Source organism: Solenopsis invicta, chromosome 7, assembly GCF_016802725.1.
Source record: "Solenopsis invicta isolate M01_SB chromosome 7, UNIL_Sinv_3.0, whole genome shotgun sequence".
NCBI classification, from domain to species: Eukaryota; Metazoa; Arthropoda; class Insecta; order Hymenoptera; family Formicidae; genus Solenopsis; species Solenopsis invicta.
This window is the reverse complement of record NC_052670.1, coordinates 9,655,820-9,676,473: the sequence shown is the minus strand read 5'-3', so window position 1 is coordinate 9,676,473 and position 20,654 is coordinate 9,655,820. Positions and strand designations below refer to the sequence as shown.

The 20,654-nt window shown below is 32.0% G+C and overlaps 5 protein-coding genes and 1 pseudogene across 6 annotated transcripts; 4 read left to right on the top strand and 2 right to left on the bottom strand.

Annotated features, from left to right (window-relative positions):
- Positions 1-4,845: 4,845 nt before the first annotated feature.
- On the bottom strand, positions 4,846-8,051 carry LOC105198260. Of its 2 annotated transcripts, none has more exons than XM_026137185.2 (2): positions 5,740-8,051; positions 4,846-5,376 (listed from the first exon to the last, which is right to left on the bottom strand). In XM_026137185.2, the coding sequence occupies exons 1-2, from the start codon at positions 6,518-6,520 to the stop codon at positions 5,288-5,290; spliced, it is 870 nt and encodes a 289-aa protein (XP_025992970.1). In that variant the 5' UTR covers positions 6,521-8,051; the 3' UTR covers positions 4,846-5,287. The 2 variants fall into 2 exon arrangements, with proteins under 2 accessions (XP_025992970.1, XP_039308094.1); XM_039452160.1 differs by having other exon boundaries at positions 5,299-5,389; positions 5,740-8,050.
- A 128-nt stretch (positions 8,052-8,179) lies between these two features.
- On the top strand, positions 8,180-11,458 carry LOC105198241 (annotated as a pseudogene).
- A 1,409-nt stretch (positions 11,459-12,867) lies between these two features.
- LOC105198242 (histone H2A) lies at positions 12,868-13,364 on the bottom strand. The gene has a single exon (XM_011164896.3). It carries the CDS (start codon positions 13,277-13,279, stop codon positions 12,905-12,907), a length of 375 nt encoding a protein of 124 aa, XP_011163198.1. The 5' UTR covers positions 13,280-13,364; the 3' UTR covers positions 12,868-12,904.
- Positions 13,365-13,497: 133 nt separating this feature from the next.
- On the top strand, positions 13,498-13,988 carry LOC105198244 (histone H2B). The gene has a single exon (XM_011164897.3). It carries the CDS (start codon positions 13,575-13,577, stop codon positions 13,944-13,946), a length of 372 nt encoding a protein of 123 aa, XP_011163199.1. The 5' UTR covers positions 13,498-13,574; the 3' UTR covers positions 13,947-13,988.
- An 896-nt stretch (positions 13,989-14,884) lies between these two features.
- LOC105198245 (endoplasmic reticulum-Golgi intermediate compartment protein 2) lies at positions 14,885-16,923 on the top strand. Its single transcript, XM_011164898.3, has 6 exons — positions 14,885-15,214; positions 15,290-15,444; positions 15,596-15,968; positions 16,057-16,307; positions 16,395-16,655; positions 16,726-16,923. The coding sequence occupies exons 2-6, from the start codon at positions 15,342-15,344 to the stop codon at positions 16,905-16,907; spliced, it is 1,170 nt and encodes a 389-aa protein (XP_011163200.1). The 5' UTR covers positions 14,885-15,214; positions 15,290-15,341; the 3' UTR covers positions 16,908-16,923.
- A 671-nt stretch (positions 16,924-17,594) lies between these two features.
- On the top strand, positions 17,595-20,654 carry LOC105198246 (DNA methyltransferase 1-associated protein 1). The gene is made up of 5 exons (XM_011164899.3): positions 17,595-18,429; positions 18,513-18,843; positions 19,351-19,492; positions 19,575-19,729; positions 19,809-20,654. Exons 1-5 carry the CDS (start codon positions 17,870-17,872, stop codon positions 19,911-19,913), a joined length of 1,293 nt encoding a protein of 430 aa, XP_011163201.1. The 5' UTR covers positions 17,595-17,869; the 3' UTR covers positions 19,914-20,654.

The following is a 20,654-nucleotide window of genomic DNA, read 5'->3' as shown; positions in this document are numbered from 1 at the left end:
GAACACAGTAAATATTATATCCCTTTAAACAACCGTTCTTATTAATACTATTCGAATCTCACCATTATGTGTAATTTAAAAAATAAAGTAATCATAATTCGGATGATTAAACTCAGATGAGCTGAAAGAATTTGCAAAAATACTTTGACGTGGCAAAATGTTTCTTGCAGATTGTATATTGACAATCTCTTGAGTTTCCGATAGTTCGTTGTTATTTCTATAATGGAGTGGGGTAGTAATGTATTGTTGGTAGCACAATCACATTAGTCTCTGGGGGTAAAGAAACAACAAAAAAAAAAATGATTTGATCTTGATTTGGTTCTGTTTTGGGTTGTCTTAGTGCTGTCTTAGGTTAGCTATGTTTATCATGTTCATATTTGTGATTTCCTGTAACAGACGTAATATTTTATTGATTATACATAAAAGTTTTTTCTCTTTTTTTAAGAAATATTATACAATAGATATTATATAAAATATCTTGTATCATAGTCCGAGTGTAATATATATTTTTATTTTACACTGCAGAAAGGAATACTTTTATATATATAATATTTGACAAATATTCTATTTTTAATATAAAATAGTATTAAATTTTATTCATCAAATTTAATTTGAGATTTAGTTGAAAAATATTTACACAAAAAATTCTATTGTTTCCATCGTAATAACCAATTAAATTTATATCAATCAGACAAAAATAGAAAAATTCTAAAAACCCAAAACAAATTATATTAATACTAAAATCTTTATCTTCAAAGGCTTGTTGTCTTGGTACGCAGCCTGCGATTCCCCTGTATTTCCCCCTATCGCTCTATACCGATCGTTATACCGATTATTATGCCTGTACTCTTTTGATTTATTGTCGTACTTGTAATGTTACTTATCTTCATTATGGATTGATATAATTCATGCAAGACGATCGATGATATTCCTTTGACTTATGGTCGACATGTATCTGTTTGATTTGCTGTGTCTGTTCAGAATATGGAAATTGTCCTGACAATACTTTTACTAAATTGGACATCCAATTCAAAATTGTTTTCCTTTGGTAATTATCGTAAAAGAACCGCGTACACCTTGGTCTTTTCTACGATAGTCATTATTATTGTTCGACATTGGTTTCTCCAGATTCGAAGAATCCATTCTTATAGAAGGTTTATTTGCAAGGCTATGTAAATAAACTGATCTATCATAAATCGGTGTTGAATCCTCGGGAATATGTGTTTATCATATGCTCACGCTGCACGCATTATGACGGTTTGTCGATTCTTCACATGCTTATCTACAATTAAACGTTCATATTTTAAGTGACTTTTATATTAATATTGATACATTGATTTACGTTCGTGCTTGAACGTAAATATACACCCAAGTCGAAATTTTACTTCTACTTTCGACCTCAATTCGATCTCTTTTAAACCTCTTTTATTGACTATGGTTTTTGTGGAAAGTCTTAAAAGATTTTAAGAAGTCGAAAAAATCTCTCAAAGTGTAAAATTTTCCGATAATTATCATTTTGAAATACAAAGTAAAAACTCAAAAGATCTAATTAAGATTGAAAATAGAAGTAAAATTTCGATTCGAGCTGCTACGTGATTTTCAAAATAGTGATACATTATATTGTGTCAACGAGATATCAAACATGTTACTTTTATTCTTTATGACAGAGCTCACAAGTACAAATTACACATTTTGATTTTTAGCATAGCGATATTTTCTTTACTAACTCTCGCGCACAATCCAAATATCAATTAATTTGGAATGCACGCGAAATAGTGAGGTAAGGAAAAAACAAGCTCGAAATTAGCCCAACCTTTGTTATGATATTTACCATTAGTATTGGTAAGCTTATGTTTTGGAAGTAATTCGATGATTGATCGAAGGATGTTCTATTGATGTTGATGTTCTATGATAAATTTCTCTGCGAGGCTATTCTTTCAAGTGATTGGAGACATATTGGTAAACTTGGTTCCTTCGAGGAAAACCTATATTACATATCTGTATTAATTTTATATTAATAATGTTCATTTTCTTTGAAAATGAAAAGCAAAATTTATTGCACCACCCTTTTTATTAAATTCTTAAAGGTATTTCTGTATTTTTAGTGGCTATTCTGATCTTTATCAGTACGGTCGCGAGAATTAATTATATTCATATGCGTAATTAATCACTTATCTGTTGGGGTTTTTTTTCATTTGATTTATCAAAAATACATATGCATTTCACATTTATAATATTCTGTTTATAATGTTATGTGATTTATACAATACTTATTTATTAAAAGAATATGTCATTTAATATAAGAATATTCTTGATATCCCGTAAGTACATGCATAAATTCAAACAAAGTTTCTTTTGACGTAAATTATCTTGCTTAGAATATTTTGCTTTTATATCTTAATGGACAAATGTTAAAATTTTTAATCGTTTAAAAGACATTTAAACAACTATATAAATTTCAAAGTGTTTCACTGTTTCAAAACGGTGAACAATTAATTTACCTTGCATATTTTTAGCGATACAATTTTAACTAATTTATATTGTTATATAAAAAATGATTTAATATAGTATACTGATTTAATATTTTATAGTATGATATATTTATATGAAAAATTCAACAAAATGCATTGCTGTTATCTGTTACTCCTTGATACACAATGGTGAATATCAATAATAATACGTGATATTTCATGATTCCACTCGATAGACTTTTTGAATCACAAAGCTAGGCTGATTTTACTAAACTTTCTTAGGTACTCCTAATTTATATAAGGTTCTAGGCAGTTTGAATCGGAGAGATCTGTCCCAACTTAACGCAAAGATATGGTCTTGAAGTCATTTTCGCAACATGTGGTCGGGCATTGTCGTGAAGCAGAATTACTTTACGACTTTCTTGGCCAGTAAACGGCTTTTCTTCTAATGCCTCATTCAAATTGGTCAATTGTTGTTGGTAGCATCCTTTTTCCGCAACTTTGAAATCAAAGTGAATGCAGTGTCACGCCGTAATTTTTTTTTGTCTTCGGACGTTGATGCAAAACTCATCTGCCTTTCTTCTGAATTGTTCTCATTGTATGTAAATGACTTGCCGCGTAACACCAAGCTGTTCTGCAAGCTCCCTTTCAGTTTGCGCAGAGTTTATATCCGGCAATGCTTGTAAATCATCCGTTTAAATCTTTTGAGGGCGTCTAGGGGGTCGATTTAAATTGTTGTTTTGGTTATATAAAATTTAAAGCTCAGAACTTTTTTCCACACCTAATAAATTAAAAATTCTGTCCTCTATTGATGCAATATATTGATTTTTAACGTTAATTGATTTGCATATCTTGTCTTATTTATTAAAAATATATATTAATTATTAGATTTTTAAAACGTTAAAGAACTTGTTTATGCTGTCAATAATGTGTGTTTATTATATTTTGTAATAACATTGAATTGACATTTCTTTAAATTCAGATATAGGCCATATTCAATTCACAAAATATAATTCAAATTAAAACCGATCGCGAAAGTTACATCCAGATATGAACTCGAAGCGTATTTCGTTTTCACGTATCTTGATTTTTCTAAAATTGAGCCAATTTTTTGTTTTATTTGTTTAGAGATACGCAAACATTTCAAACAGATCTTTTGACTACGTTTATAACATTTTATTTTATTTTAGTAATATAAATATTGTTTTTATATACATATATGTTTATATTTTTCAAAATATAATAAAGTGTCAAGACTAAATATTTTGTAAATGTCAAAACGTAAACTATATTGATGTGTATTAGTCGCTCATTTATTTGTTTCTAGGTATTGATTTTAAAAAATTATAAGAATTTTGTAAGAGTTATATAAAGTCTTTTAAATACATAATTTGAATATATCTACTTAAAAATGCACGTAAAAATGTTACATAAAAGTATTATACAAAAATAAATGTAACTATGAATAAATGCCGTGAGAGCCAACACAAGATGTTCGTGTGAGAATTAATGTAATTGACAAACAATTATTAGATGTTTCAATCATCTGGTTTGGATAATTTTTAGTGTAAACTTATTATTTCACATGCAATGATAATCAGGCTTATGTAGTACAAAAATTTCAAGTACAAAAATTGATAGTCGAAAATAGTGTATCACACTGACTGCAATTGTACTGCATTATTTTCGGCTATCAATTATTTTGTACCTGAGTTACAAGCCTGATTACCATCGCATGTAGAATAATAAGTTTACACTGACAAGTGAGGATGATCCAAACCAGAGGATCGAAACGTCTAATAATTGTTTGTCAATTACGTTAATTCTCATTACAAACATCTTGTGTTGGTTCTCACGGAATTTATTCCTAACTTGATTTACTTTTTTAGAGCCTTTCCTATTTTATTTTTAAAAATAAATGTGTATTTATCAAGTCAAAACGGTATCAAGTAGCAAATAGAATATTTTGAATATTGTGCAAAAATGAAATTGTTTTTCTAAGGACTGTTCATTGTAAACTGATTGATTGTAAACATCGCGAGAAAGTAGATTAAATTCAAAATCCATATTTTTTCATAGCGTTTAAATATATGGACGACGATTGAGTATCTACTACAATTTTTTTTTCTTAAATTTTTCTTAGAATAATAGATGCGTAAATACTTAGTAAAACCTAAATACTATTTTTTTTAAATTTAATTTTAAATTTTCTAGAAAAAATTCATAAAAACAGCTTTGAAAGCAGTTTAAACTAAAAATTTCTTTTAAAAGTTACAAATTTATTTACAATATGAATTCTGATAAAAAAGCGCTTGTACCTTTTAAAAAGACATTACTTTTAAAAAGACAATATAAACATCATAAATTAAGTAAGATCTAGTGTTTTCCAAAACGTAAATTATTACAATAATGAGCATGTTCATGATAGACTAAGACCGTGAGAGGAGAATGTCTTACAAGCAAGATTTTTGTACGTAATGCGACACTCAATACAATAACATTTTGACCGATTTTTTACATTTGATTCATAGATTTTACTTTGTCACATTGAAGATAGTTCGAATCAGAGACCAAAACATTTGTAAAAAAATTCTTGAGAAAGAATACATGATTTCACACTAGAAGATCTCGTGTTTAGCTCTTAATTGGCATTACATATCACTCTTAAGGAGGGGAATAGGGTTTTTAGCGTGAAAAAATACACTTTTTTTACGAATTTTTTTTAGAAAAATGGTTTAAGTAAATTTATTAAAACCTTTTGTACATTATTAAGTATGGTTTTAAGAATATTCTGTACAATTTTGATGCAAAAATATTCACAAACAAGCCGGTGACAGAACTTTTCCCAGAGCGCCTTTGGAAAAAGACGATTTGCGGTGTTCACTGTATCTTAGCTGAAAATTATCTGAAATCAAAAACTATTTGAATTTAGTTTAAGTATTAATAAATCCTCCCCCAACGGTCTTAGATTATTATTTTTTTATTTTAAAATTTTTGGCGACCATTTAAAGTGAAAAGTGCTATTTTTCACAAAAAATTCCGCCATTTTGTAAATAAAAAACCCCCTAAATAAAAAAAAAATTCTAAAACTCATCGTTGGGAGGAGGTATTTTATATGCAGAAAGTGTGTACCAAATTTGAAATAAATCGGTCGAGTAGTTTTAAAATGGGAGTGAACACGGACTTTGATAAAGTGGTTTTGAAAAAAACGTGTTCAAAGTTTTAGAAGCTAAAAAAGTGAAGAAAAAAAAATTTTTTTTCAACTTACACTGAATCATCGATTCCAGCTCCATAGAGTACAATCCTTGCAGCAGCTTCGATGTCCTCAGCCTCTTTTTTTTCGAGTCTTTCTTTATTCTGGCTTCTTTGCTGTGCTGCTCAGCTCGTATATCGACCCTGTTCATGCGACAGCTGTCCTCCAATCTTGCGTATTCGTGAGCGCTCGGCCCAAAGCTGACGTTCATATCAGAAAGAAAGATGAGGAAAGCACCAACACTTTCGTTGAAAGTGCATGCAGCTACATAGGCTGCAAATTCAACAATTTGTTTGCTGCCAGATAATTTTTTTGCGATTCTCCAAATAAGTTGGTTCAAACTTTCGTTTGCATTTTGGGTAAAACCTCCAAGACATCTTTCCAGAAGTTCGTCCTTGCTCAAATCTTCATAAATTGGTTTTATAGCTTGGATGACATTTTCTGGAAGTGGAGTGTAATTGTGCTGGAAATTCTCCACTCCTGTTATGGCCAGAGCTTTTTGATAAGGACACCACGAATTTTCACCGCTCATGCACATATCGTGTTGAGGATTATCGTCTGTTAACTGCTGGTGGTAGTACGTGGCCCAGATCGCATTTTTCATTTTCTCGACCAAATCACAATTATGCCTTATTGCTGCTCCGTAGTATCGACTCAAATTATCGATTACTTTTCCAGTAAGTTTTCCTTTACCGCCAAGTATTTTACTTCGCCGCGTTCTACCTGCATTTTTTCCTGTCTTCACGGCTACATCTTCAGTAGTCGTATTTACCAAATCACGTAAACGTTTTCCCATTCGTTTCTGTACATGGCCTACACATTTTTTTTATTTATAGTGAAGTTCTTACCGTAAAGTTTCGCTTGCACTAAATTGCCGTAAGTTTTGCTATCGCCGTCTTCGATATAATTGTTAATTTTTGTTCCATAATTTTCTTCTGAGCGGCGAAACGTTTCAATTACTGCGTTTACTTCCATGTTACCTGATAGTCCAGTATGATTGGCATCACATTCATCATTAGCAACGTGTTGTGAGTACCACTCTTCAAATTCAGCAGTCTTCATTTTTTTCCCATAATTTTTCAAAGTTGACAATGTAAACTACTTATGAAAATATCAATCACTTTTCCAGTCCAATAACCAATTAATGAAGCGACGCCAAAGAAAAAGCTGTAGCCTTGCTTATGCCACGTGCCATCGCCAGAAACAGTGTCAGACTCCGAGTTTTCACGTGTTTTTTGCTTTTCTTCGTTTGCGGCGGAAAGGAGAAAATTTTTAGCAGTCGTTTCTACGCTGGAGCAAATCATTTTCATTATTTCCAAATAAGACGTTTTTGATACAAAATCACTTACAATATCCATGAGGCCGCAAAACTTATTACAGCCTGCTAAACCTAAGCCTAATGCACGCATTACAAAAACGAATCGAGTGTTGATTTCATAGCGATGACCAGTTTTGTCACTCGACGGTATATAGCGTGGATTACATTTAGCACATTTAATCTGAATTTCAAAACCAAGACCTTCTTTTTTGCAACTTTTAAACTGAACTGAACCATCACACTGAACACATTTCACTAACGTTGAAATTGTCGAGAAAACAAGCAAAAAATCTACAATTTAATAATGTTTTTCAACGTTTTTTTTTTATGATGCACTCGACGTACTAGTTTCATCTTTTTTTTGTTTACTTGGATTTGGTCTTTTTTTTGACCTACACAAAAAAGTTCTACTATTTCTTTGACCATTTCTCGAAACCTTAGATATTCTCGGCATTGTTTAATAGAAAAGATCTTTACAAAATTATTAAATCACTGAAAACAAGCGCACGATCGAACGTTCCACAACTAACTGACGCTCGTGTCCTTATTTGACGCGCATGCGCGAAAAACCGGGCCTGTGTAACAATACTGTCAGAAGGTCGAGAATGATCCCCAAGTAAATAAACTGTATACCTGCTCATCGCTACGAGGGGCCGTTCTGAGCGTCCGCAGCTGTCGGAACTACAGTTTGAATGAGTGGAGACTAACTACTTAATAACTTTGAGAATTTTGCTCGGATCAACTTGAAATTTTGGGAATATATTCTTGTAATGTTTAACTACAAGAAAAGACAAAAAAATTGATTTTTTGAAAGTGCAAAACCCTATCTCCCCTTAATAAATTAAGTACATTGTTAATTTTGTTCCGCCACTTATAGCTACTGTGATTTAGTTGTCTATGTATCGTGGTTCTAAAATTACTTTTGAGATAACGAAAGAAACTAAGAACAATAGTATTTTTAGCTTTAAAAATTTTAAATCAAGTTTCAAGGTAATACGAGTAGTATAAGCTACATGATATAAGGGAAGAGTTGAGAAAGGGAAGAGACGAGTTTAAGGACCGTTCAAATTTATACATTATTCTATGCATTGAAGATGACTTCGTGAAAAGTCAAAATGTATCATTTAATGTGTAGAGTAGTTTATATAAAAAAAAATTGCAGTGTATTTTGCAGTGTGGCTTGTTACGCTCGTATTATTTTGAAAAAAAATTTTCCATTAACAAATACACTGACGAATCAGTGACTGACGGCGAGTGGAGGAACGATAAGAAGTAATATTACACTTGGTGTTCCTTTTCTACAGACAGTAACTATTAAGACATCACTAGTAAAGAGTAAAGAATATCACTTTGCGGAAGCATTTCATGTCTCACTGAAGGCTTGGAGAAATCGACATAATGTACAACGTACAAAATAAAACTGTAATGATTACTAGACTAGGTTCTGGATTAGGTTACAAGTACGCTGAAATACTGCTTCACAATAATGCAAAAAGTATTGCCGTAGTCGACTTGCCAATGTCGAACGGCCAGAAGACGGCGGCTACTTTGAAAAATGAATTTGGGAAGGGTCGTGCTATCTTCGTTGCCTGCGATGTGACAAAGGTTGACGATTTGAAGAAAGCATTCGAGTGGATCGTCGATAAGTTCGAAGGACTTGATATTATTATCAATAATGCCGCTACATTTACGATGATTATACCTATTTACAAAGGAAAGAAAGATTAAAAAATGATTAAAAATAGAATCAATTTAAATAGAAATGAAATAAAGTTAAACTTTATTGACGTTTTATTTAATTTTATAATAAAGTTATCGTTTTAATTGGACTTATATTTCAGCTACGATACAGAAGTTACCTATTCTTATCATTTTCTTAAGGGTCTAGTCTAGTGTTCGGGTTTATTTCGGAAGCTTATTTTATGATTTTTTTTTTACAACAAAATAAAATACAATCAAGTCCGCTTTTCGCACACGTATTTATTATAATATTAAGATACTAAAATAATTTTTTTTTCTGATTTTTTGTGTAATTAGTATATTTTATTAATAATTAAATTTGGCGGCTTTAAATTGATGCAGGTCGCTGGCGCAGGTAAAATCTCCAGTTGTGCTTATCTGAAACAAAAAAATCAAATTGATTCTTGTTCTGTAGGCTATTGGCTATCGCCCGTAGTAAAATTAAACATTTTTATTAATAAATAACAAATGGCTACTTATAAAAAAAAAGTGTAAAAAATCATGACTTTTTTCCATAGAAAATCGGTTAAAAAAATAGAAATTTATTATTAAAAATAAGTAATTTTACTACCGGCGATAGCCATTGTTGTGTAGAATAACATATTAAAAATTTGAAGCAATCGGTTGGATAGATTTTTTTAAATCATCTGCGCCGCTTACAAAAACGTTGTTTTGAGAAATCGCGTGAGAAGTTTTGATTACATCTTTCTTATAAAAAAATTATACTCACATTAATCCGCTATGCCTGGTGCGTACAACAATCCTTCGGTTTCCTCAAAGACTTCGTTTTTTTTTTTTTTTTTTTTTGCCTGTCGAGACAAGAATGGACGGGTAAGATTGCCGCGGTGCAGCTGCCGCGTCGCGCGCCGTTCGCAGCGGGCGGTCTTCGGGCGCTCACGTTTTTGACCTGTAACTTCCTAAATATTTCGAATTTCGGTCTGAAATTTTTACAGGATACTCTCAAGAGTTTGTACTTTCGAAAAATGTAAGAAAAAAAAAGCGATTTTTTGAAGCCCGAACACTAGACTAGACCCTTAAGAATATCTTAACTTAAACAATTCGATCTCAACTAATCTGAGTGTATATGTTTTTTTATACAACTTGTTGAGTTATTTAATTCAATCTGAAAATTAATGAAATATCATAAAAAAACAATAATAAATTTGATATTTATGCACTAAAAATACGGGACAGGATTATATATATTTTCTTTTTTTATCTAACTCTATCGGATTTTTTACGTAAGTATATGTCTTTTATTGGAAATTTTTTTTCAAATAGCTGTTCTTTAGATTCATTAATTTTTCAAAATTTAATTTTATTCTTTATTTTAACAATTACAGAAAATTTTTTTCTAATTAGCATTCCAATATCTAAATGTCATTTTAATATGCAAAATTTTACAGAAACAATCAAATTTTAAAATGCAATGCAATGTCTTTTGTTATTTATACTTTTTAATATTTTTTATTAAGTTTATTCAAATGAAATTAATTTTTAGTTCAATTTTATTTCGGACTTAAAAGTTATGAATTTGTTCTAATGCAATTGAACAACTTTCAAACTATCAAAAAACTGCACAGTATCTCATTTTTCAGCACATAATATTTATACTAAATATTTATAAATATTACTATTTATAATATGTAAAACAATTTATATTAATATTTATAAATATTTAGAAGTATTACTATTTATTTTTTTACATATTATATAAAAATTTTATAGATATTTTATGTGCACGAAGGAAAGTCATTTAACTTTTAACATGTTATTAAAATATAATTAGTATAGTACGTTATTAAAATAATACTACACATTTTATATAACATTTATATAAGTAAAAAATTAATATTTAAAGTAGTATTTTATATATATTTTAAAAATTAAAAAAATTTTTTTTGTTACAATATATTAATAATAAATTTTTATTTTTTGTTTAAATAGAGCACAAAAAATATTTGTAAAATATTTTCATAAACATTTGTAAAATATTCAAATAATTATTATAAATATTTTGTAAATCTTTTATACATATTAGGTCTGGGTCTGAGTGTGATATGCAGTACAAGAAAATTTCATAATGCGCAGCCTCTTGAAAGTCACAAACTGGAAACATGTAGAAATATAGCCCTATTTTTAGATTTGTTCTTTATTTTAATAATAGTATGGTTATCGTAGGTATAATGGACGATAGTTGCTGGAAGCAACAATTCGATCTTAATGTCAAGGCACTAATTCACGGCTTCATATTGGCGTTCGACTATATGGCGAAGCATAAAAGCGGCAAGGGTGGCGTAATCGTAAACATTTCATCAATAATTGGATTGCAACCATTTTATTTTCTCCCAATGTATTGCGCTTCAATATGCCTCCTGGCATTTAGTCAGTCTCCGGCACCTATGTACGATAAATACGGAGTGCGGATTCTTATCATGTGCCCGGGACTTACACGTACAGCGTTGTTGACAAATATGTCAGATAAGTTATACAACTCTTTTCAAGATATTGGAGACATTGAAGCTAAAGTGACAAGCTATCCAAAATCTCAGACAATGCGGCACTTGCTATGTTAGATCTTATCCAGAAGGGTAAAAACGGAGCAGTTTAGATAAGCGAAAGTGATCAACCGCCGTGAATTTTACGCATTATTCCAAACGATCGCTACCTGTATAAAGTTGATATAAAGTTAATTTGTTTTACTTTTTTAAAAAGTAAATTTTGAACACAACAGAAATTAAACAAGGTTGATGAAAGTGTACAGTGCGGTTATTAATGTTGTAAACAGTTTCAAAATTTATTCAATACAAGTATAATTCGAGTCCAACAATGTGTCTGCCATTACGCGTTATAATTAAAGAGTGTTATATTGGACAATCAGTTAGTGACTTAACCATTGGACTGATGATGTTTCTATAATTATACGGAATTTTGTAATATGTTGCGCTGAAAATATAAAAGAATAAAAAAATATTTTTTACCAATTATATTTATATTGAATAAACTTGAAATAGTTTGCAATTTAATTTTGCGCACTAATAATCGCCGTGTTCTCATTAGTTTTAATTTCAAGTTCTTCGTATTAATACACTTGGTTTGAATCAATCATTTTTAACTTGTTATTTTATCTTTAACTTTCATTCAATTACTTATATTTTTCTATCAACGATAACTAACAAATGTCGTACGTTAAATTATGTATAAGAAATTGTGTCAAATTTAAAACAAACAGTAGCATTATAACCAATTTGATGTTTGTGATGATGCTATTAATAAAAATCTTCATACTTTTTGTTCTAAAATTTAATTTAAAATTTTAAAGATTATACATAATTTTATACAAAATTGCCATTGGTTATGCGGGTAAAGTTCTTTTCTAAAAACGAAAATACAAGATTTCAAATTACAAGATATTAAAGAAATTCTTTCGAAATCACTGTTAGTAATAAATTCGTTATAGAGTATTCAATAATTTTAGTTATTTCTTTAATCTTTTTTTTAAATAACAATTACTTCATCGAATAATGTTTTATATCTATTTCCAAGACTGAAAAGACACGAATTTTGATTGAGATTTTGCCTCACGAGAAAATCTAGTTCATGGATTAAACGTCTCTATTGTTTGGGGTATATGTTGAATAAGAACGTTCGCATTTGTTTATTTATTAAGGACATTAAGTGTATACTCAGCTTTAGAGTTCAGACGTATTTTTTATAACTTAAAATGATTTTTATCACAAAATGTATTTTTTTAATCCAATGTTTCGTTTTCGTACCAACGCAAATGTAAAAATAGAAACTAATGGCATTAATTTAACAGTTTAGTCTAATATTGTATGATGTTAATAGTATATGTATGTTCTAAAATTTAATTGCACTTGCTGTAATATTAGATTCAGGAGTCTATTCTTGTAAAATTTTTCATTTCTATTTGTAGTAATATAATTGTTAGTAGTTATAAATTAAAAGATCAAATAAGGATATTACAAAATTGTGAACATTTTAATATAGGCTACGTTTACTACGTATAAAAAATAATAGCAAAATATAATTGCAAACGAGATATTCTTCGTATGAAGAAATTGGTGGCCCTAAAAAGGGCCGTTTTTTGATGTTCTGTAGTTAAGCTTTCTTTTCAGTCTTCTTGGGTAATAGAACTGCTTGGATGTTCGGTAGTACACCACCCTGGGCGATGGTAACACCTGAGAGCAATTTGTTCAATTCCTCGTCATTGCGAATGGCTAGCTGTAAGTGCCTGGGAATAATTCTGGTCTTCTTATTGTCACGGGCAGCATTTCCCGCCAATTCCAATACTTCTGCAGCGAGATATTCCATTACTGCAGCAAGATAGACCGGAGCGCCGGCACCGACGCGCTCGGCATAATTTCCCTTTCGCAAAAGTCTATGGATACGTCCAACGGGGAATTGCAATCCAGCACGATTGGAACGGGACTTCGCCTTTCCCTTAGCCTTTCCACCTTTGCCACGTCCAGACATGTTTGATATTTATGAGTAAAGCGAGTCAATAATAGAGCAACGTGAACCGTGCAATAGCTCAGATCGTTGTGTCTACCACGGTGCCGCGCCAGACGTACTTATACCAGTCGCGGTAGCTACGCGCGTCCAATGGGGAGTCGAGCGCGTAACGATTGGTTGCCTCGAGTCACGCGATTGGTGTGGCGTTACTGTCGTCTGACTGTATATATAGAGCGCGTTGAGCGCAGAGCCATCACTTTTCGAAGTTCCGTCTTGGCAATTGCTACACGGCACTCTACGAAAACTTGAAGAAATCATGCCCCCGAAAGCGAGTGGCAAAGCGGTGAAGAAGGCCGGTAAGGCCCAGAAGAATATCAGCAAGACCGACAAGAAGAAGAAAAGGAAGAGGAAGGAGAGCTACGCTATCTACATTTACAAAGTATTGAAGCAAGTACATCCGGACACTGGAATCTCCAGCAAAGCGATGAGCATCATGAACAGCTTTGTCAACGATGTCTTCGAGCGCATCGCCGCCGAGGCATCTCGTTTGGCTCATTACAACAAACGCTCGACTATCACGTCCCGGGAGATTCAGACTGCTGTCAGGCTTCTACTTCCTGGAGAACTTGCCAAGCACGCCGTGAGTGAAGGCACCAAGGCCGTCACCAAATACACCAGCTCAAAGTGAATCTCCATTCCTCTCAAGATCAACGGCCCTTATCAGGGCCACAAATAATTCAAACGTTTGACATTCTCCTTGGCTTAAATAATTTTGGAATATGAATTTACATTCACATACTTATTTGCGAATTTAGGAAATTTTATAATACAAGTTTTTTAATTTAGCGGCTCTACAAAGAATCGTTTTACCAGTCGTACAAAATATTTTTACACTTTTATTATATACACTATTTAATTTCTTATCTATTTTGAAAACAATTGTAATTTTTAGAGTGAGTTTACATGCATGTATTCACGAAGTTATAATTTTATATTTCCTAGCACTGAAGTTTTTTTACATTAGCATAGCCGTTTTTAGCATTAGTAATTTTCTTTTATCAACATGCTTCCTTTTGTATGTAAATTCTATTTTATAGCTTAATACAGAGTTCTTTAATTTACTGCTACGAAGGATTGTCTTTAGGATTGCTAATTTTCTTTTATATTCGTTTATATTTATGTACTCTATTTATATTTCTGTTTACTGTTAAATCCCTTAAAACGATTTTAAAAACAGATTTCCATTTGTAATAATTTTTAGAATAAGAATTTTTACATGCATAAGTATTCATGAAGTTACAAAATTTTATATTTCATGACATCGAGATTTTTCAATTAACCGTTACAGTAACCGTTTTAAGTGTTCTCAATTTTCTTTTATAAACACGTTCGCAATTTGTTTACAATTTCATTTATATACTATTTTATTTAATCTTTTTTTAATTGATTTGAAAGAAAACTCGTTTAATTTTTGTACGTTAAACTTATAAATTCGTGTGAAAATTAATTTAAAAATGATAGATATAAAATCGTGGCAAACTTTGTTTTTGTTTAGTTTTGTGTGTGGAAAATATTTAAATATTGAGATTTCGATTTAGGTAGTTTGAACATATATCTAATTGTAAGTCACATTGTTATTCGAAATGCCTTAACATATAAAAGATGTATAATGTTTTTAAATATAGCTGAATAATTGTACATACGAAATCATGAGTAAAACGAATACATCGTGGCGCCATCTTTCTGTGCAAAATAATCGCGGCTGTAATATTTTTTTATAGCCGCTTTGGTTAGTGTTCCCAGTGTTTCATATGTTCATATCTCCTGTGAACACGGGACGTGTCAAAATGTACATAACGCCCACATGTCAAAAAATGCACAAAGTACTATGATTTTTTATTTAACTGAAATTTTAGATGTGTGGCGAATACGGTAATGATAAACGCAATGCTAAAGGTAAATATAGGACCGGACTAGACTCGCGTATGGGTTTTCTGGATCTTTTTTAAGTACAGGAAATGTTTCTTATAGGTTAGTCGTAATATTGTAAAATAATTTGTGAATATTTGCGTAAGTTATAAAAATGTTGAGGCGACGACACGTAAATGTTAAGACTGTTAAGGAGCTGGATGCATTCCCGAAAGTTCCTGAGTTATATGTTGACAAAACTGCTGTTGGGGGAACATGTGAGTTAACAGTTATTAATAAAATATTTAGCATAATACATAGTATATATGTTTATACATATATAAATTTAGTTTATAATATATATACATTCTAAATTTATTCTTAGTTGTCTATGGGCTTTGATAAATTAATAATATGGTTTTGTTTCAGTTTCTATTTTTACAATTTTTATTATCGCGTATTTGATAATAGCTGAGACAAGCTATTATCTGGATAGCAGATTACAATTTAAATTTGAGCCAGATACTGAAATTGATGCAAAGCTGCAAATCAATATTGATGTAACAGTGGCAATGCCATGCGGTCGTATTGGTGCTGATGTTTTAGATTCTACAAATCAGCATATGATAGATTTTGATTCTTTAAAGGAAGAGGATACATGGTGGGAATTGACGGCGGAACAAAGAGCACATTTTGAAGCTTTGAAGCATATGAATTCATATTTAAGGGAGGAGTACCATGCTATTCATGAACTGCTCTGGAAGTCTAATCAAGTTATTCTTTACAGTGAAATGCCAAAGCGGTATGTGCAGAACCATTTAAATTCTATTTCTTTGAAAATTGCAGATGCATCAGAATTTGTAAATACATAACTTTTTTATACCATTTAGAACGTCCGAGCCGGATTATGCACCAAACGCCTGCCGTGTTCATGGTAGTCTAAATGTTAACAAAGTCGCAGGTAACTTTCACATAACTGCGGGAAAGTCATTGTCCGTGCCACACGGTCATATACACATTTCCGCGTTTATGACAGATCGAGATTATAACTTTACTCACAGAATCAATAGATTTTCTTTTGGCGGGCCTAGTCCAGGCATAGTGCATCCCCTTGAAGGTGATGAGAAGATCGCAGATAACAGTAAGTTTGCTTTCTATCATAAGATATTCAAACATTAGAAATGAGCATGACTTTCCATATATTTACATTGAACCATTTTTCTTTTAGATATGATGCTTTATCAGTATTTTGTTGAAGTTGTCCCTACAGATATTAGGACGTTATTAAGTACGTCCAAGACGTACCAATATAGTGTCAAAGATCATCAGAGACCAATTGATCATCACAAAGGATCTCATGGAATACCTGGGATTTTCTTCAAGTACGATATGAGTGCACTTAAGATAAAAGTGACTCAGGAACGTGATACAATCTTTCAGTTTTTAGTAAAATTATGTGCCACTGTTGGTGGTATTTTTGTTACAAGCGGTAGGTAATAGATGAGCAAACAATGAGTTAAACAAATAATACAGAGTTATTGAATTTTTTAAATTTGCAGGATTGATTAAGAACATTGTACAAAGTTTCTGGTATGTTGTAAGCTGTAAATTTTTAAACTTGGAGAAGGCAGATAATCGTGGATCATCTGTCCCATCACATTCCGTAGGTTATCAGTCCGATACTATAAATTTACTTGATGTTGCAGCCCCTCAAAGTATTGATATCATGAGACCTCAATAAAAATTTGTATTATATATTTTACGTATTTTTATTACAAATTAATACTTGGAGTGTGAATGAAATATATTATACAAAGAAGTAATATAGTACGAGTAATAGTGATAAAAGAATAATTAAGTAACGATCTATTGATGCATTTAACGATACAAGTTTCTATTGTATGTATATGTGAATATACAATTGTTATAAGTATGTGCACAAATGCTAAACATACAAAATTGCAATTATGGCATATGCTTTTAAATATTTTTTGATGTGTGTACATATGTCTGATAGTACAGATACTCTCATATTAATATACATAGATAACGAAAAAGAGAATTAAAATTTTTAAAATTGCAACATTCTAAGTTTTAAAGTTGTAATGCTCTACTTTTAAAGTTGTACTTCAAAGTTTTAATATACAAATACCATTTATTATTTTGAATAATATTGTTGATTTTTGAAAATTGAAATTTTTGTCAGTATTATAATTACAAAGTTGATCACGCGTGCATTAGAAGAAATTTCGATAATCAATAAAATAGAAACTTTATTTATCGATTTACTTTTAGATTTTTTATAATTATCAGGAGATTATTTAGGCAACACATTTTAAGAAATTTCTACGAATGTAAAAACTTTGGAATTAACAAATTTAAACAAATCAACTGAAAAGAAAATGGTATAAATAGGTAGTTAGTTCACAGATATTTACGCTAGATGTCTATCGTAAATAAATGCAAGTGTATTTGCGTGCACGCACATGCACGAGAGAAGTACTTTTGAACAATCGAGTGTAATTTATGGCTTTTATGTAATTTGTGTAGCATTTTTACTTTCCTCTTGGATTTTTTCGATTTAAGCAGTCAGGAAATGTGTTTGCTTAGTAGAACGATTTATACAACGACAAAGCGAACAAGTTAACCTAGAAATCTAACCTCAAAACAGTATCTCTGAGAAAAATACTAATAGCCGTTGCGATGGCAGACGTACGTGATATTCTGGACATTGAGGTACCGACAACCACAGAACTTACGAAGGAGTCAATATTGGGCAGTGACAAAAAGAGCCGCAAGCGATATGACTACAATAAAATGCCAAAACGTCCCGAGGGTATGCACCGCGAGGTATTTGCCCTCCTCTGCAAGGATAATAACGATGTGCCGCCGTTGTTTCCGACCGATACTGCGAAGGGGTACAAGCAGGTGCGAGCTAAGCTTGGTATGAAGAAGGTCAGACCATGGAAGTGGACGCCGTTTACCAATCCAGCTCGCACGGACGGCGCTGTCTTTCATCACTGGCGGCGTGTCGCCGATGCTGGCAAGGAGTATCCCTTCGCTAAGTTCAATAAGAAAGTTCCTATTCCTACGTACACGAATGCCGAATACGTACAACACTTGGTGATTAACGGCTGGACAAAAGCGGAGACTGATCATCTGTTCGATTTATGCAGAAGATTTGACCTTAGGTTCATTATCATCAAAGACAGGTGGGATTGTGCCAACTTCCCTGCCAGATCTGTAGAAGACTTGAAAGAGAGGCAAATATGACATACATATTTGTACTTTATTGATTTGGATATGCTTTCTGGAATATGTTTGCCACTTTAAATTGAGTTCACAGGTACTATCAGGTGTGTGCTGCATTGACAAAGGCAAAATCTCACTCTGACAAAGTCTACATCTTTGACGCTGAACACGAGAAGCGCAGAAAGGAACAGTTGAAGAAGCTGTTTGAACGTACTCCAGAACAGGTGGAGGAAGAGCAGACTCTACTGGCTGAATTGCGCAAGATTGAGCAAAGGAAGAAAGAGAGAGACAGGAAGACTCAAGATTTGCAGAAGTTAATTACAGCAGCTGATCATCAGGCAGACCCCAGAAAGAGCGAGAGAAAATCTTCCAAAAAGAGCAGTAGCTCTTCTAGAAATAGACCAAACAAAACTGATGCTTCTCATGTACGTTATAAATTTAGAATTTGTGTATAACAGTATGGTGTTTAGTGATCCTTGAATGTTCTTGGCTCTTGGAATTATCTTGAAATTTAATGAAACAGCAATAAATTTATAATTATAATTTATTTTTAATTATAAATTTTATTTTTAAAAGTGCAATAAGGCAAGTTATTAATAGAAGACTGAAATTATAAAATAGAAAATAGCACTGCAATTATCATTTTTATTGAATGATTGTTTGATTTTTATAACATAATAATTAATATTGTTTTAAATTTGTTTGCGTTTTTTATAATTTATTCATCATATAGAATCCCTAACTTGAATACAAAACATAATATCAATTAAAATTAAGTGATAAAAATTAATTGACCTGGCAAAAGAAGGATTTTTATCTTGAAATATCCTGGAAATATCTTTGATTTGGCTAGCCAATCATCGCTAGACACCATGAATAGTATATTTATGTCGAGGCATCGAAATATTTACATGTGTTTTTATAATTTACAGGCTGTAGAGTCAGCGGGAATTAAATTTCCTGATTTTAAGAATAGTGGCGTTACTCTTCGTTCTCAAAGAATCAAGTTACCAAGTAGCCTTGGTCAAAAGAAAATGAAAGGCATTGAGCAAATGTTGAATGAGTTGCATCTAGGTAAGGGAATATGATTCAAGTTTTTTAAATATTGTTTTTGTAAAATCGAGGATAGAGATGAAAACTGTAATTTACATTGTAGAATTGAATCCACCACCAACGGAGCAAATATGTCAGCAATTTAACGAACTGCGCAGCGATATAGTTTTGCACTACGAATTGAGAAGTGCGTTATCGACATGCGATTATGAATTGCAATCTTTAAGACACCAGTACGAAGCGTTGGCACCGGGGAAGGTAATTATCGAGACTTGGAATAAATGCTTCATGCAATTTGAATTTTTTGTTACGCTTGTCTTGTCTTCTTTTATTTCAGACTTTAACAATACCACCGGCGCTTCTACCAAAAACAGAACCGGAAGTCAAAGCGGAAATCATAGACGTGGTAGGATCACCCACTACGCCCAGTATTACTCATTAATTCAAAATAATCTTCATGTAAGATAGGAATTAATCAAGTAAGTTCTGTACATATTTCTCTTTTAAGTTATTAACATGCCACTGAAAATTATCGGCATACATAACGATGTATTATATTAGCAAGCAATTTTTATTTTATAATAAAGAAATAAACAATTTAAGAATACACAATGTCGTGCGGTGTACCTCTCACCTTGCTGACATGCGAGTAGTATGATGAAATAACGAGAAGACGATGGTAATTACTTATATATCTGTGTATTTTATATTGTCGACAAAAAGTAACAATGTACGGTCAAACCGTATAATTTATCTACAACAATCTACAATAGATTACAATATGTTTTGTTTTGTTCTTGAGGGTATAGGGAAGGGAGGGTGTGTGCTCAAGAGGAAAGAGGGAGGAAATACAAGATTGGGTCGGGACTGGACGGGAGGGAGGGGGAGGGGAGGTCGTGGATCGGCAAGTGTGAAGGGTGTCAGATGGTCGTCGATGCAGGCCTTTCTTCGTTCGTGCTCCGTTACTCGCGTTACAGTTGACTCGTTTTTTTTTGTTCTTTTTTTCCTTTTAATCCTATGATAAATTATTCGAGATAGCTCTAGAGCCGTACTTGGTACGGAATAATGCGTTATATCTGCGACAATAATCGACAAACCAGCGGTCGTGTGTCCCGCCTATTTAACGCTGTTGCGTTTCGCGAGGACTCCGCTGATCGAAAAAATGCGAGACGAAAGAGAGAGA